Source organism: Rhipicephalus microplus, chromosome 10, assembly GCF_043290135.1.
Source record: "Rhipicephalus microplus isolate Deutch F79 chromosome 10, USDA_Rmic, whole genome shotgun sequence".
In the NCBI taxonomy this organism is placed as follows: domain Eukaryota; kingdom Metazoa; phylum Arthropoda; class Arachnida; order Ixodida; family Ixodidae; genus Rhipicephalus; species Rhipicephalus microplus.
The window spans coordinates 36861590-36879532 of NC_134709.1; the positions used below are offsets into that span (position 1 = coordinate 36861590).

General features: G+C 46.6%; 1 protein-coding gene across 3 annotated transcripts in view; it reads left to right on the forward strand.

Annotated features, from left to right (window-relative positions):
- udt (protein undicht) overlaps positions 1-17943 on the forward strand; it is a 62364-nt gene that overhangs the window by 25715 nt on the left and 18706 nt on the right. For all 3 annotated transcript variants that reach the window (XM_075875473.1, XM_075875474.1, XM_075875475.1), the window contains 7 exons: positions 7480-7541; positions 10728-10820; positions 10970-11182; positions 11953-12056; positions 13911-14016; positions 14558-14774; positions 17735-17799. In XM_075875473.1, coding sequence (XP_075731588.1) covers positions 7480-7541; positions 10728-10820; positions 10970-11182; positions 11953-12056; positions 13911-14016; positions 14558-14774; positions 17735-17799 — 860 coding nt within the window. The remainder of the gene's footprint in view (positions 1-7479; positions 7542-10727; positions 10821-10969; positions 11183-11952; positions 12057-13910; positions 14017-14557; positions 14775-17734; positions 17800-17943) is intronic.

A 17943-nucleotide genomic window follows, 5' to 3' on the forward strand; every position in this document is an offset into this window, starting at 1 on the left:
CTGTGATGCATGTTTTTGTAGGCATAGGTGGCTGTTGCTGCTACCAGATGTGGCGCTACCGAAATTTCTGATAATAGCTTTCAAATGTGTGCTTTCAAAACCGAGACCACGATTGTTCTGATTTCTAGAGTATTTGACTCTGAGGTTTTGGGGCACCCGACTTGCTCCTCCACCTTCCTCTCTCTCTTTGTACGCATGCACACATGCACCCGTGTGTGTGTGTGTGTGTGTGTGTACATATATATATATATATATATATATATATATAGCAAGAGAGAGGGAGAGACTTATCGAAAGCACTGACAATAAACAGATGTCTGTTACATTAAAAATAGTTATTATCTCGATGTGTATACATACATACTATACTTATTTTGCACAAAAGCCATCCGAATTCTGCAGTTTTTGTCATCCTGTGACTTCATTTTTAATGCGTCCACAGCGCCAACTCCCCTGTTGTCATTGTCTCATGATCTGAATTTTGAATTGCCTGAAGGCAAAAGGAGTGAACAGAAAGAGTCTCCTCTGAAATAACTGCAAGACAGGATGGCCCACAACAGTCCGTTGGCAATGAACCAGAATCTAAGTCAAGTTCTTAAGCAATATCTCAGGCCAGCTCAAGAGGAAACTCTGCCCCCCTCTCCCCCCCCCCCCCCCTGTATTATCCGCCCATGGTGTGACTCTTTCGGAGCGGACACAGCACCACTGTTCATGGCTTAACATACTGCTGAGCTCAACATTGTAAATTTGGTTTGAGTTGCGGAGGCCGCATTTTGAGTGGTGCCAAACGTGAAAATGGTTGCGCATCAGCATCAGCTGAAGTCTTCTTCCGCTCCGTGCGCTGGTGTAGCCGGACAGGTGGTTTGTGGCCCTCAGACTCCCTTCAAAATTGTTCAATATATTGTCACGGTACAGCGTGAACCAAAGGCAGATAAACGTTGACACAGGGACTCTCAGCAGCCAGACAGCAAGATCGCCTTCTTTATCTTCAATCAGCCAGAGCTCCACTACCTGGTGTCTGCCAAATCCCCTTATCGTCGTTTTGGTCCACCAGTACACATGCGTCATTTGCCCCCCCCCCCCCCCTCTTAATGAGCATCGCCCCGATGCTAAACCAGTAGTGCAGTTTTTTTTTTTTTTTTTTCTGTTCTTTAAGAAGTGTCTTGCGCAGTCACTACCTTTCATAAGGCTTCATGCGCACAACGTGAACTAGTTCAGGACGGTGCTGGCGAAGCCTCGTACTATGTGAACTGTCGGGGACGACCTCGTAGGTAACATCACTCAGTCGTCGCAGTACTAGATATGGCCCAAAGTATCTCCTTAGGAGCTTTTCAGAGAGTCCTCGTTTCCGTATGGGCGTCCAAACCCATACTCTGTCGCCGGTCTGGTAAACGACTGTTCTGCGGCGAGAATTGTAGCGGCTCGCGTCGTACTCTTGTTGTTGCTCGATTCGCAGGCGTGCTAGTTGTCTTGCTTCTTCCGCTCGTTCTGTAAACATCTTGGCGTCCGGTTCGATGTCGTCGCATTCGTGCGCTAGCATCGCATCTAACATGGTTCGTACTTCCCTTCCGTGAATTAGGCTGAACGGGGTCATCTGGGTTGTTTCTTGCTTGGCAGTGTTGTATGCAAATGTGATATACGGCAAGATTTCGTCCCAATTTTTGTGTTCGACGTCTACGTACATAGAAAGCATGTCTTCAATTGTTTTGTTCAGACGCTCTGTAAGCCCGTTCGTTTGCGGGTGGTAGGCGGTGGTCTTACGATGGGTTGTGCCACTCAGCATGAGGACTTGTTCCAAAAGAGCTGCCGTAAATGCGGTTCCTCTGTCTATGATTATGACGCTTGGTGCACCATGCCGCAGGACAACGTTCTCGATGAAAAATTGTGCCACCTCCGCTGCTGTACCTCTCTGGATAGGCTTTGTTTCAGCATAACGGGTAAGGTAATCAGTCGCGACAATAACCCAGCGGTTCCCAGCAGTAGAAGTAGGAAGTGGGCCCAAAATATCCATGCCAATCTGGTCGAATGGTGTTCTTGGGACCTGCACGGGCTGCAGGAGGCCAGCTGGTTTAGTCGGTGGTGACTTCCGTCGCTGGCAATCGAGGCAAGTACGAACATGGTGTTTTACGGCTATGGTCAGTCTTGGCCAGAAGTAGCGCTGCCGTACTCTGGCCAACGTTCTTGTGTAACCTAAGTGGCCTGAAGTCACCTCGTTGTGGCATGCTTCGAGTACTTCGGAGCGAAGGGCTGCTGGGATGACGAGCAAATACGCAGATCCTGTCGAAGAGAAGTTTCTTTTGTACAGTATTCCGCTCCGTAAGCAAAATGATGACAGCGCTCTTACGAAAACAGTTGGTGCCTTTTGAGATCTTCCCTCCAGGTAATTAATTAGGGCAAGTAACTCAGGGTCGCCACGTTGTTGCTGTGCAATAGCGGTTGAGTCGAGCACGCCGAGAAATGCTGTTTCCTCCTCATCGGATAGAGTTGCCGATTCAATGGGTGAGCAGGATAAACAGTCGGCGTCCATGTGGCGCTTTCCTGACTTGTGTATGACAGTCATGTCGTACTCCTGCAGCCTGAGACTCCAACGCGCTAATCTCCCGGTAGGATCTTTAAGATTTGTCAACCAACACAGTGAGTGGTGGTCGCTGATGGCTTTGAAAGGGCGGCCGTATAAATACGGACGAAATTTTGTGACCGCCCATACCACGGCGAGGCATTCCTTCTCAGTCGTGGAGTAATTGGTCTTGGCGCGTGTTAGTGTTCGGCTTGCATAGGCGATTACTCTTTCTGTGCCCTCTTGCAGCTGCACAAGCACAGCTCCCAAACCAATATTGCTGGCATCAGTGTGTAGCATCGTTGGGGCTTTCTCATCAAAGTGGGCAAGCACTGGAGGCGTCTGTAGTCGCTGGCGGAGGTTCTTAAAAGCAGCTTCCTCTTCGTTGCTCCATTAGAAAGCAACGTCTTCTCTCGTGAGGCGGGTCAACGGTGATGCGATGCGTGCGAAGTCTGCGATGAATCGCCTATAATACGCGCATAGTCCGAGGAATCGTCGGACAGCCTTCTTATCAGTCGGCACCGGGAACTGTGCAACAGTTGCGATCTTTTCAGGATCAGGACGAACGCCTGCGTGACTGACAACGTGGCCAAGAAATTGCAGCTCTTCGTAGCAAAAGTGGCACTTTTCAGGCTTCAACGTCAAGCCCGCAGACCGTATGGCTTGTAAAACTGCCTCAAGTCTCTTAAGGTGCTGGTCAAACGTTGCGGCGAAAACTACGACATCATCAAAGTAGACCAAGCAGGTTTTCCACTTCAACCCAGAAAGTACGGTATCCATAAGTCTTTGAAAGGTAGCAGGCGCTGAACATAAACCAAAGGGCAAGACTTTAAATTCATATAAGCCATCTGGTGTCACAAAAGCAGTCTTCTCGCGGTCTCTTGGGTTTACCTCGATTTGCCAATACCCACTCCTTAAGTCCATCGATGAAAAGTAACGAGCATGTCGAAGTCTGTCGAGAGAGTCATCTATACGAGGAAGTGGATACACATCTCTCTTTGTCACCTGATTGAGTTTTCGGTAATCTACACAGAAGCGCAGGCTGCCATCTTCTTTTTTAACGAGGACTACAGGTGACGCCCGGGGGCTTTTTGAGGGCTGAATGACGTCATCTTCTAGCATTTTGTCGACTTGCTCTTGTATCACTTCGCGTTCCTTTGCAGCCACGCGATAGGGGTTTTGGTGAATTGGTCTCGCCATGTCCTCGGTAATTATTTGATGCTTGGTGAGAGGCGTGCGGCCAACTCTTGATGTTGTCGAAAAGCAGTCTTTGAATTCGGCCAGTAGCTCAAGAAGCCTCTTTCGCTCGTTCTTAGGCAAAGCAGTGCTAACATCAAGGACTGGTGTCGAATCAAGTTCTGGCGCCTCGTCGACTACTGCCAAGCAGCCTTCTGCGTCTGTGATATCGTCGAAGTAAGCGACGGCCATGCCTTTTGGAAGGTGCCGGCGCTCATCACTAAAATTTGTCAGAAGCAGGTCCGTGCGTCCAGCGGCGACACTGACGATACCTCTTGCGACGGAAATGCCGTGTGTGAAAAGGAGCGAGGTTATTCGGTCTGCTACTCCTTCGCCGTCAAACTGGACAGCGGCTGCCACAGAAACAAGCGTGCATGACCGAGGAGGGAGAACCACATCGTCATCAGTTAGACGCAATTGGTTTGGTCGCGCCTGTGTACAATCAGGTGCGCCCGAACTGTTGCGGAATGTAATCAAACTGTCTGGGATATTGATGATGGCGCCGTACTCTCGTAAGAAGTCCATACCAATAATTAGATCCTTGCAGCACGTGGCGAGAACGACGAACGACGCAACGAGAGAAGAACCTCCTATGTCAATTCTCGCTGTACATCTTCCAGAGGGCATCAATAACTGACCACCTGCCGTCCTTATTTGAGGGCCTGTCCACGGTGTCTTCACTTTCTTGAGGCGGATGGCGAGGTCCTGACTGATGATAGAAAAGTCGGCACCGGTGTCGACCAAAGCTGTTACTTTCTGGCCGTCAAGAAAAACACTCAGGTCAGCGGTCACAATGTCGTCGCTCTCACGTCTTGTCGGATTTACAGCGTCGTGTAATGGGGGCTTTTCGTCGTCATCTTCATGGCCTGCAACCTTACCCCCGGAGGTCGCCGCCCTCAGTTTCCCCGTCGCGGGCTGGGTGACCTTCTTGCGTTAAGGTCCGCGGAGGTACGTCGGTCTGACGAAGGTGAATGAGCAGGAGAAGGAGAGCGGGATTGACGTCCCAAACCTGGCTGGCGGGTAGGTATTGCCTCCTCGTCAGAAGTACGGTATTCGTAAAAGTGAGAACGGGCTCCATGGAAAGAGGCGTCCTCCCGGCGTGGTATGTATTCTTCGTTCGCACGTCGATCGTCAGACCATGTTCGAAGAGGGCGGAACGGATCACTGCGGTGCCAGCAATGACGGGCAATATGACCTGCACCTCCGCAGTTAAAGCATAGTGGACGTCGATCGATTGTGCGCCATGCGTCTGTTCTTCGGAGGGGTGGACGTCTGAACCTCCCTTCTTGCGACGATGTCCATGGTGCTGCTGTGGACGCCTGGTGGTACGTCGGTTGGCTTGGCGGTTGGCTCAGGGTCTGCTCTTGCCGTGGTGACGTAGGGGCCGTCGGCACTGGGTGATATGGTGGCGATGTACCAGATGGTGAACGTCGCAGAGCATTGGCATAGCTCATGGGACGGTGCTCGTCACCAGGACCAGCGGTAGAAAATGCATGGCGGATTTCGTCGCGTACCAGTTCAGCGACGGACGCAACGGGGGTTTGAGCTACTGGATTTCGGAACTTTTGCAGTTCTTCGCGAACTATCTCCCTAATGAGGTCTCGCAGGGAGCTTTGATCCTCAGGTATGGCGGCAGCATTGATTGGGGCGCTGCTAGACATTCGATGATACTGCCTGCATCGTTGATGGAGCGCCCGCTCGATAGCCGTAGCCTCCTTGATGAAGTCAACTACGGTACTTGGAGGGTGGCGCAGTAGCCCGGCGAAAAGTTGCTCCTTAACGCCGCGCATGAGGTAGGTCCACTTCCTATCTTCACTCATGTTCGGGTCAGCTCGACGAAAAAGACCAGTCATATCTTCAGCAAACATAGTAACGCTTTCATTGGGTTTTTGAACCCGTAGCTCCAACAGCTGCTGCGCACGGTCGCGTCGATCGACATTGGTGAACGTATCGACAAGCTGTTGTCGGAAGTCGCCCCAAGTTAACAGACTGGCTTCTTTGTTCTCATACCAAATTTTCGCACCGCCGTCAAGGTAGAAATAGGCGCGTGAGAGCTTTTCTTGTTCAGGCCACAGATTAATCTTGGCGACACGCTCATAGTGCTCAAGCCAGTCCACGTCTTCATGGGCGCCGCCACTAAAGTGATAGGGAACCAGCGGTTGAAAGATGGTTACCTGTGAAGGCTGTGTTGGCAGGGGGCCTTGGGGCGCCGGTTGCGGACTGGCGTTGGCCATTTGGAGAGGTAATCGGCACTTGCGAGGTTCCGTGGAAGGCGTGAACTCTGGAGCGAGGCCTATCAGCCGCCGACTGAACCGGTGCACGGGAGTTGCAATGGGTGACAATGCGTCCGAGCTAGATGAACGGCTCCCAGTGGGAGTATGGAGCATTAGGTAGGGTTGCGTCCCAGCACCTCCACCAGTGTCACGGTACAGCGTGAACCAAAGGCAGATAAACGTTGACACAGGGACTCTCAGCAGCCAAACAGCAAGATCGCCTTCTTTATCTTCAATCAGCCAGAGCTCCACTACCTGGTGTCCGCCAAATCCCCTTATCGTCGTTTTGGTCCACCAGTACACACGCGTCAATATATATATATATATATATATATGGACACATACAAATGTGCACGTCAACATACAGAAAAAATGCTGTAGGCCCGTGTGCTCAGATTTGGGTACACGTTAAAGAACCCCAGGTGGTCGAAATTTTCGAAGCCCTCCACTACGGCGTCTCTCATAATCATATGGTGGTTTTGGGACGTTAAACCCCACATATCAATCAATCAACATACACAAGAAATCGTTGAAGCCCCCCTCCCCTTTCCGCCCCTGCGGAAAACATTTTTCGCTATGCTACTGCCTCCATGCCATATAATACCACTGTAACTTTCATGAGAATTAATAGAGAAAATTAACGCTTAAATTTATTAATATTTTCATTCACTATAATTTTGCAACATAAAACACCAAAATTTAATTGAATGTTATAGTGAACAAGATAAAAAAAATACTTACTGTTAAGAGAAAAAAAAAACATTTGCACGTCAGAGTAGTTTCCAAAAGAAGCCATTAAAACAGTACTAGTCTCATCAAACGGAACCTGTAGGGGCCAGGAAAATATGTTCCATTTAAAAGGAGTTGCATTTACTGAGAGATGACCAGGGGTGCAGAATAAAACCGATCTTGTCAGAAGCACTTGTTCCATTTAAGCAGCAGTATCGTTTAACAAACTTTCATGTAGTGTATTGTACTGCACTTTGTTAGCATATACTTCGTGCAGGTCGAGTAAGCCTAATACTAAATTGGGGAGGTGCGTTGCTTTTCTTCATGTTTCTCCTGCAATTTCAACTTAATTTTAAATACTGCAACTTTCACTAAGCATGTGCCTGAAGACCAATTTGCTTGGCTGCTAGCACTGTTTTCTGTCTTGCATTGCCCTTTTCCAGTGCTCTGAGATCAGTGTGCCTTGACAACCATTCAAATTATAGAAGTGGTGTTAAGTACACAAGGGTTAGCAATAATATGACTCCACTAAAGTAGGGTTTGATGAAAAATGTGCACCTGTTTGCAACCAGAGGGCTAGTCCATATTATGTCGCTTTTGTAATTGATGGTTGCCAAATGACCAACATTTTTATTGTACTTGATGGTGTTCCTGACCTAACTGAAATCATTGCATTCATTTCAGTGCCTGTTACTACTGCGTCCGCATATTTGTGCGGACCCTGAATGTCTTGGAAAAGATTGAAAGTAAGTTGACTTGTCTAGTCTTGTAGTAGCTCTTGGTCTCAATGTGTCATAGATTTTGGTGGTGTTTTATTAATTATGATAGCTGGCATGTGCAAACCAGATAGTATTTTGAAAAAGTAGTAAGGCTGATAACAGATATCGAAGAAGAATTCGTGGATCAGAATACGAAATACGCTTCCGCAATTCACACAACATGCAGGGTCTGTCATAAAAGCAACTTGCATTTTCTGAAAAATATAGATTTATTGATCGGACCTGCACAAATAGCCAAAATTCTTTAGATTACACTCCAGCATTAGTAGACTTGCGAAGACGTCGATACCTTCTAGGTGTGAGCATCGAAGATGTCCTAAAAATCCTCAACAGGAATGTATCTTAAAACACGGTAACATGCTTTTAGGTACTTTCATGCTCTCCCAAGTGCATCCCTGTAAGCTCGCTTTTCAGTCGGGGGAAAAAAAGTGGCACACAATCAAGCCAGGACTGTAAGGGACATGAGGGGCCAGTGTAGTGTTGCTCAGGGTGAGAGAGTTGGTTAAAATGAAGGACGCATGGCTGGAGGCATTGTCATGACGCAGCTTGACCGTGTCTTTAATGTCAGACTTAACGCGTGCGACCTGGCGTTTCAATCTTTTGAGCGCCTCTAGTAAAAAAAGCAGCTTTGGCAGTTTCTTCCTGCGGTACAAACTCAGTTTGCCGGCTGCTCAATCAACGATCGAAACACAAAACTTCACGCACATAATCCACATTTTCACTGTATCCTGTCATCGTTGAACGTTCAGAGATGGGTTTATCGGGGACCTATTCCCAGCCTTCCTTAAACGCGTTGTGCCACCTCCCAGACTCCAACATTGAAGGGCAGTAGTACTCAAAGGCCTCTTGAAACATCTGGGCTGTTTCGGTTTCATTCTTTCCAAGAGTCACGCAAAATTTTATAGCGTATCGCTGTTGAAGCAAGCATGCTCCATAGCACCGTGTTACAAAGCCAAAAAAAAAAAAAAGAAATTTGATGTGAAGACACGTCTTTGCACTCAGTCTGCTCGAAGTAAGCTGGGAACCAGCCGCGTTGGATGGGCACGTTTCCCACCACGTTGCCCAACCAGTTTTACCGTGTTGCCATGTATAGTCTCATCTCAATAAAATTGCGCACATTACTTTCATAACAAACCCTGTATGTGATACTAAATAGTCAACCTTACGTTGACATTACCTGAAGGATGACACTAAAAAATAAATCAATAACAAATTTCTAATAAAAAAGAAGGCTAAATAGATAATAACACACACTATTGGAATATCAAAACAGCAAAGCTTTATTATCACACCTTCCTGCCCTCAGAAAATGAAGAGTGTCCTCAAAATATGAAAGCAAAGCAGCATACCATAGCACATAGGTAGAAGCACAGATAATCTGAGTTTTGTACTGGATACAACTTTTCGAAAAAAACTCCAGTGTTTGGCGTAGCTCAGCAAACTCGCTCAGGAATCACCTCAATAGGACTTGGATTTTCCATGAGTTTGAGTGAGTCTGGATAAGTGATATTTTGGTAAGTTTGAGACCGACTGAGGAAGATAACGGCCAGTTTCAGTTCGAGTGAGGTTTGAGCGCAAGATGTATTTCTTGAGTGATCTTGAGTGAGGTCTCCTTTCTTTTTCTTTTTACTGACCTGTGGACCTATCTATCCATCATCAGCGTTTACCCTTTCAGTACCTGAATTTAAATGAAAAACTTTTGCAGATGGTCAGATTACGTTATTGTGGTTTTTTAATGCAGGAAATTTGTAAAGCCAGGAAGAATATATAAAAAAGTGCGGAGTCAATATTTTGCTGTCAGTAGTGCTCAGAACTGCGTAATGTTCAATACTGTTTTAGAGCGTGGTGTTCCTGGAAACACGGGTCTGCACACAGCGCCTTATCGCAGTCTGCACGCATAAAATGGGTGGTTGTTCTTTTATTGTACTTTTCTGTCGTTCTCATGCATCGACGAGTTGTGTTGGCAGACACACATGACATCTTCTTTGCATGCGGCTGCGTAGGGAACAGTAAACTCGGTAATAAAGGAGAGCATGAAAACCTCGCGAGTGTGAGTGATAAACAAGCCAAGAGTAGCATGAAGAAAGATGGAAATCAACTTCCACCGCCCCTGCAAGTGCACATGAAGATGAGAACGAAGTTTTGCATGCATTCGTTACGGTCACAGGGCGAAGCGGAAGCCATGAAAGGCCGTTGTCTATCGACGTGGTCGCCGACTGCGGGATGTGCTGACGCTGGAAATCAGTTCCGTTTATCTCCGCAAGAATGTAGCACAATCAATTCCAACCCTTTTTGTAAGTCTTGGAAGGTGGTTTCACCTCGAAGCGAGCATGCATCGTCCTTGTGGCTCGATGTTTCCAGCGTAGTGTCAAATATGTAGCCGTACAGCAAAGACACTGCGGGATAGAAAACCACCACCGTACACGTAAGGCAAACATTTTGAAAGGTTTAATATGAGCCTGCTATCGGCTCGCATTTATTTTCACAATTACTGTCACATATTTCAATGCACCAGCATTCATAAATGACCCTGGCATTTATTCATCAGATGCAATGAGGTTGAAAGCGTCGCGACTTTCCTCCACAAACTCTTCACCGGAAGTTCTTGATCAAAGTAACTTGTACGAGTCTTGTTGTTCATAAAAAATTTTCTCACTGGTTTGAAATCACTGATAACTCGTGTTTGAAGGTGCGAGTTCAAAAGGTGCCTCATATAGCCCCAATTGTGCGACACATTCACATTAAAGACCATTGAAACCATGGTTGTAACAGCTAATTTTAAGCCAATGCGCTCATGAGTTAACTCAATCAGGCTCAGATCGAGCTATGGGTCCAAGTCTGAGTAACATGTCGGTGAGTGTGAGTCTGAGTTAGTCCAGTACAGAAAACATTAAGGAGTCTGAGTTTGAGCGAGCCCTAAGAGCAAAATATGTCCATTGAAAGAGTCCGCGTGAGATTCACATTCTTTGCCCTAATTGTGTTTGGCATGTTTATTAAAACATGGCTGACATACTGGGAGCCAGATCTTTAGCTTCACTTTTAAGGCTAGAATGCAATCAAGTTGCTGAAGATCTTGTACTTGGGGGCAGTTGTTTGTCATGGTGTTTGTGTTTATAAACTTTGTACTATCTAAACATTCTCTCTTGTGCCTAGCCGGCTGCGTCAACCTCAACGAAGGCGAAATACCTGACATCAAGACCGTGTGCCGCTCCCTGGATGTCAATCAGGAGAGGACCACTCTTTTTTGTGAGCATTGTACATTCTTTTCAAGGTGCTCTAGTTTGAAGAAGAGCACATTGTTAATGGCTTCCGCAGAATTCGTATTGCCTCAGTTCATATTACCTCTTGTTTTTTGATAGGTCCTTTCTTCTCCCGTGCTTTCTTTTAATGTCCAGCAACCAACCCGACGGCGAAGAATTGTCGCTCGAGCCTGGAAGGCGTGTGGAAGTTTGCATACCAAAACACGTACAAGTTCACAGGCGAGTGCAAGCATCCAGACGCCAACATAACAGCCTGTCAGATGCCGGGAACTCAGTTCTTCGTCGTCAACCAGCAGTTCACCATCAATTACAAGCAGTGTGAGGGCATGCAGGAGACCGAGGAAGGAGGTGGGTTGTGTCTTTATTAGAGCCGGTCAATGTCTGACATAGGCGGTTCAACAGCAGCTCTGTTGCACTAAACGGAGACCAACATTGCAGTGTCATGTTATAGTGTCCCTTTTAGTAAATTGCTTGAGCATCAATTTGCCAAAACAAAAATGTTACAGTGGTGTAGTTACATTAGTGGCCGAGTCTCAATGTGGTCTCAGTCTTGTAGGGCACTCAGTGCACAGTCTTAGCAACTTTTAACTCGAACGCTTCGCAGCGGGGTTTGGACTGGTTTGATTGATGTGAGCCGCAAAAGGCGAGGCGCTGTTGCCAATACAAAACCTTCGTATGCTTGATAGTCTGTCAGCGTGCATGGGCAATATCTTGGCAACTTAACCCAAGCTACACAGTGCTGCAATCAGTCAAACTGTTTCAAGACACGCTGCCGACCGTTTGAGTTGAGCTTGCTGATGTCTGTACAGTAGCGTTAGTATGGCATTACTTGAAAATACGGACAAATTGAACACACTAGAATGGTGCTGTCTTCTTGTCTTTCTTTGTATTTTTTTTTCTGGTCAACGTTTTAAGGCTGAGTCGTTTTTCTTTCATGAGGGATTTATCCAAACAGGCTTGCATCCAAACCCATTAAGTTGTCTTTAAGAGACTGTGCGGTTGATGCTGTAGCTGTTGAATTGCCATCGGTGTCAGCTGTTTGTGAAGGCTTTTATTCACGTTGTTCTGCACAGTGCGAAAATGACCGTTAATACTCATGCAAATACTGTACTTTTCAGAGGTCCAGTACAAGTGCCTTGGCGACTGGTACATCGGCAAGGACCACTACTTTGCTGTCATGAATACTCGAGAGAGCCGTATTGATGCAAAGTACCGTTGCTTTGTAAGTGTCCTTGATTCTTTATTAAAGGGCCAGTCAACAGGCTCCGAGTTTTTTTTTCCACCCCCTAACAAGCTCAGTAATTTGTAGAGTAGACCGCAGGAATCACGTTTTCTGAATATTAGAGAGCTGTGTGCTGCGCAGAGCCTCCATTTTGAAAAATGATTCCTGCGCTCCTTTCCTACGCTTGACCAATGCTCTTTGCACACGCAGTGACTATTCGGTGATGGGCGACGTAACGCAGCACGCAGCTCGTCGATTGGTCTAAACCAGGTCTCAAAAAACAGTAGTGAAGTGAAGTCAACGACAGTTCTTGTTTTCACCCACTGCTGCAACAGAGCTATTCAGTCATACGTGTTGTGAAATTCCCCATAGGCTCCATGCATCGAAATCGGGACACTTCACTGACCCAGTATTTGGGAGTGAGCAGATTTTCGTGCCACCTGTTGATGAGCACACCCACTATTAAGAGCGTTATTTGTGTTTCGTGTTGCTGTTCCCAAATGGCACGACAGTCTGCTCCCAAAAAATCGAACTCAAGAAAAATAGGGCCCGACTTCATGTCTGGGTTTTGGAACACAGTTTAGCTGCAAATCATTGTCGGCTGCAAATCGAGTGACTGGGCTGCGGAGAAGCATCGGCACCGGGTAAACAGTAAACAACCAGGCATCACAGCAAGCGGAAGTGCATTGGGACTGATCGAGTTCGCCGATGACGTCAGTCGCTGACGTCTTGTCACATTGCCGAAGAGGGCAGAGTCACGACGACGGGCCGCGCTTTCCCCTCCTTCTGAAGGAAAAGGGTGGCGAGGCCGCGCGAAAATTTGAAACCAGCTGTATGCGATCTTCTAGACCCTATAACTTCCTTAATATAGCATATATTCGCAAAATTCTTGTGGCAGCATGTTCATGAAGTAAAAGTGCACATATTTCTCTTTACAATAATTTTTGGACCTTGGGGTTGTTTACTGGCCCTCTAACAGTACTGTGTATCTTGTTTCCTTTGTTCAAGCTGTAGTGCTTAAGGTAATTTTTTGAAGCATCATCACTCTTAATTAATGTAGTACTAACAGTACGAGGCTAGGCGGTTTCAATTGTTTTGAGAGATTATTTCAGGAAGGTGTAGAAAACAGGGCTGTCAAGCTTGAAAAGGAAAAATTTTCATCAATTGGGCTGGTAATAAAGCGTGGGGTCTGTTGAATAAGCACCTTGTTTATGTCAATCATGGATAGTCTGGTGTCTAAGTTGTTTATATATACTCAAACCTTGATATAACCAACACGGATATAAAGAAATATAGATTAAACGAAGTAAATGAAAAATAGTCTTGCGATAGGTATAGTGTTTGAAATAAACCTTTTTAGTGAATCTTCGGATCTAGCGGACTTGTTTTCATGTAAGATGTAGCTTTGCTATAATGAGGTTTGAGTGTACTATGCAATATCCAAAAACCTATTTTGGTAAAGTGATACCAAGGAAATGCTTGACTCATTGTGCACCCTTTTTAAAGCATCTCTGTTGATTTTTGGGTAACTCGTTTGTAGTTTTTTCCAAGTTCTTACATTTGTACTAGTACTCTAAAACCTGCACAGTCATTGACTACATAACAAACAACCATAGGTGTAAGAATTATTGTGTTTAATTATTTTGCCACAGCATGGCTTGGATCTGAGGTCTAACTTTTGGGTGGGAACGATTTATACATCAGTAAACATAGTAGCAGATATAATTAATTATTACTCAGCCAGGACGAGCACGGTTTCGCATGAACGATACCTACAAGTGATGGTTGCAGAGAATATGTGCTGCATGTATCATCAGCTGTGTGTCTGACTGAGTCAGTTGTCATCTCTCGCAGTTGGCAAACAGAGACGACGATATCTACCTGGGTGTCTCCATCGAACCTGAGTGTTCATCACTTAAAACACCTCAAGAGTCACCAGAGCGCTACCGCTTGGAACAAGGTGAGCCCAGTGGCTGTTCCCGAACAGCTTTCACGGAGTACGCCTTGGTAATTAGAGCTGCTTAGTTCCCTAACTACCACCTCTTGGTGCAGGGTTAAGGGAGTACTAACGTGATACGTATTTTTTATTAGGTTTTTTATTTCTTTGTTACAAGGGAAATTTCAGGGCCTATAAACTCCAAAGAAAAAACTTAAAATATTTAACCATAATAGTAAAAGCTTTTTCTAGAACCTGTTTTTTCTAGAGTAAAATGCTTTGAAACTTTGTATTAATACACTGATTGAGTAAAAGACCTTAAAAAAGACATTTTGTTGGACTAGTTTATTCCCAATTGAATGTTTTAGCAAGGGCATGGTGCAGTATGAAAAAGAAAGTGACAAACACGAAATAGTTTAAGTTAATCCATGTTCTGTGGCGTCTGTCTCAGTTCAGTGCTGCTTTGGAGTCTCGAATATTGTGAACAGATAAATATAATCATTTGTGAGTTGATAACCAATAAGTGATCACGTCGGCACATGACTCACTCTGCCGCCCTCTGCAGTGAAAACCGAGATTGTGCAGCCCAGCTGCACGCTTCCCGACAACTTCACCGGCACCTGGCTCAACACAGCCAACTTTGATGCGCTGGTCATCATCAACAAGACACACATTGTCGAAACCTGGAAGCCCGACACCGGTCGGATCAGGGAGCAGATCTACGTGTGCGTCGAGGCGCGTGAGGACAGATACCTCATGGCTCGACACGGCATCCACGGCTGGTGAGTGTGTGCACCAAAGTCCCATTGTGTTTTAGCTGCGGGGCTGTTTAAGCTATTCATTACGCTGGTTTGTGTGACCACAAAACTCGCCATCATTGATACCTTCTACATTATATGGCATCTTGCAGTACAGTCAAACCTCGTTAGTGCGTACCCGCTTTAAGCATACTAACGATTAAAACGTAGTTGCGACGAATCCCCGACCGAGTCTCATAGAGACTAATGCATTCGCGGACCGCTTGAGCCGTAGTGTTCAGCCTATGCCTTCCGGTTAGTGCGTAATAACTGTGTACCACGATAACATAGTGCGCGACAAAATTTTACTGTTCCGCTGAACTTGCAGACGCCATAATGTGCCGTGAATGGTTTTCCGTCATGTTGATAAGTGCGGAGATCAGCCAATAAGTTATTATGAGTTCCGCGCTATTGCGGCGATGACGCTGTGAGTAACCATCAGAGAAAAAAACGAAGGCGAGGTGGCGACCACCCACAAACGCACCGGTATGACTTATCGCTGGCGAAAAGCCTTATCACAGTAAGCATTCGCGGTTATCTCTTCAGACCATGCCTCAGGCACGCGTGTGGCGTAGCATCACTTCAGGCCGACTGCACGCTTTTAGTGGGTCGCTACCTGAACGCACTGGGCCGCCGATCGCTACCGCTTCGTTTTGCGGGACCATGTTCTAGGGGGCACCACTTTACAGAAATGCAAGCAGCTTGCTGTTGCGGAGTTTAGCGTTGTGGATCACAAGCACTGAAAAACCTTGCTGTATTATGCCAACATGCCCACCGCACAGCGGGCGTAGCGCTGTTGTTACCATGCTGCACACTTTAATTTAGTGACAGCCGAAATGTGCCTCCGTCTGCTTCCAGGACTGCTAGACCACCGCGGAGAACACATTGCTTGCAGAAAGCTCTTCGGCGCTGCATTAACCCAGCAGGCTACTCACCAAATCTGTGCGGCAAGCAAATCGGCTGTCACGGTGTGCGCAGAGCGAGCGCAGCGCTGCACGCAACTAGCCATGCAGTAAACGATATGGCTCCCTGCGACTGTACAGCGTGTTAAAAAAGAAAATTGCGTCAGTTTTTGCTTAGAAGCAGACCATAGAACAACTGTATCACGAACAACCAATTGTGTCCGTTCTGTCCACGCAGGAAGGAAAGTTGTTTATTTCCTCCATGGTTATGTGGCTGTACCATGCTGCATATCTGGGATTCCGCGGTGGTTTCGAAATACTCATCGGCGTCTCGATCGCGTGCTATCGGGCGGTTCTTCGAGAGTCGGAAACATTTCTGTACCTTAGCAAAAAGAAAGAAATGGCTTTGTGCTGGGCCTTTTGGGCAATATTTCCTGCGGCACTGCGTTTCTACTTCTGTTAGCGGTGATGACACATGTCAGGGGATGCGAATTTGTAGCTGGTGGTTAATGCGTAGTATGTTTAGTACATAGTTACTATGCGGCAGAAAAAAGTCATGGGAGTTAAAACAGTGAAAATTTCGCTAACGGCTTTGCTTGTTTTGACCCATGAAATGCGCGGCAAATCTTTTTTTGTAGCGCAAAGCTCTTTTTGCTTCCTCCTGTAACAAAAGGGCGCGGATCAACGCCGGGGTGTCATCTAGCCACTCGGTTCCAATGCTTCAGCGCATGCTGTTTGTAACCAGCCGTGTAGCTTAGCGTATTGGCCGAACGCGCCCTGCGCAGCAGGTGTACCAACGAAGTTCACAATTACAAACCCGACAACAAAACCATAGCGTCGGAAGGCGGCTCAGAAACATTGCAGTAGACCTTGCAGGTTGTTGGGTATCCCACCGCTGCCATCACTGTTGGGTAACCCTCCACTATCACCACTGTTGGGTAACGTGTGTCTCAGCTTGCGGCTGCTTCTGCGCAAAGCTGATAGATGGAGCGCACAAAGCGACAGTGAGTTAAGGCAACATTTATGTGCAGAATAAACAGAGGCGTTACATATTTGTCACTGGGGCAGACAGCTTAAAAAACTCGCACTTTTGTGCGACGACGGGCCGGGATTTCTTCGGATGCTCTGATGCTCTCGCCTGCGCCGCTTGGTTCTTTTGTAGGCCCTGGGGACCCTTGCGTCAGCAGCTTCCAATCAGGAACTGCCGTTGGATAGTACCCATGGGCGAGTGGTGTATTGCCATTCGTTGCTCAAGACGCTCCGGCCTAGATGACGTTGACTGCATCATCAGGCTAGAATTGAACCCGTGGGTGGAGGGAGCTTGCCGTGTGTTGCGTAAAACACACCGTTGCCGGTGATTGTGTCACCCAGGCTCGCTCGCTGGTTTTAACGCTTGTTGCCTTTGCAGAAGCAATGAAGTTCGGCTTGGACTCCAAGGCATAACAGGATGCACGATGCGCCATTGGCGTTGTGGGTGCGGTTGCGCTTTGCATGGCCTTCGAGATGGGGCGCGCGCGGCGTGTTTTTTCACCGCGGGCATGCCATTTCGGAGGTCACGTGCATTGTTTCTTGCTTTGTTTTTGTGCCACTGTGCTTGCGTGGTGCTATCAGCACTCCTGCATTCGACAGATGGCGCTTTGCCACAAAAGGAGCGACTTTCAAATCTCGGTTCACGCCATCCGCGCTTGCGCTGCCCACAACTGTTTAGCATGGTCGAGACACACTTTTTTTACTTCTATTGCATTGTTATTTTGTTATATAATAGCCTGATTTTACGTTGTTTCCATAGTTAACGGCACTGGCTATCATATCGAAGTACAATGAATGAATACATTAAAAAAAATTTTTTTTCCTTTCTTCAAGGATCAAGGTGGGGGTGGGTTCATTGTGCAAGTGAGTTCATTACGCAAGTAAATGTGGTACAAACTTGTCAGTTTCGCCAAAATGTGTTGTTTGACTCATTACCATCATGATAATTCATTTATGAATGTAAATGCATGCTGGTGCAGTGTTTCGTGAAATCTTTCTCTTTTTTTTTTTCAGCCAGAGGGACTTCGTTTGCTTCAACTTTGTGCCACGTCATCACAGTGTCATTCGCTACAGGAAAGGTATTGCACTCCAGCTCTTCTTACACTACACACTAAAGCAACAGTAAATACTTTAAAACCTCATTATTTCGAAATTCTGCTCAATTCGAAATATTTCCGCGGTCCCATATTTTGCAATGGAAGTCTGAAGGGCTAACTTGAAGC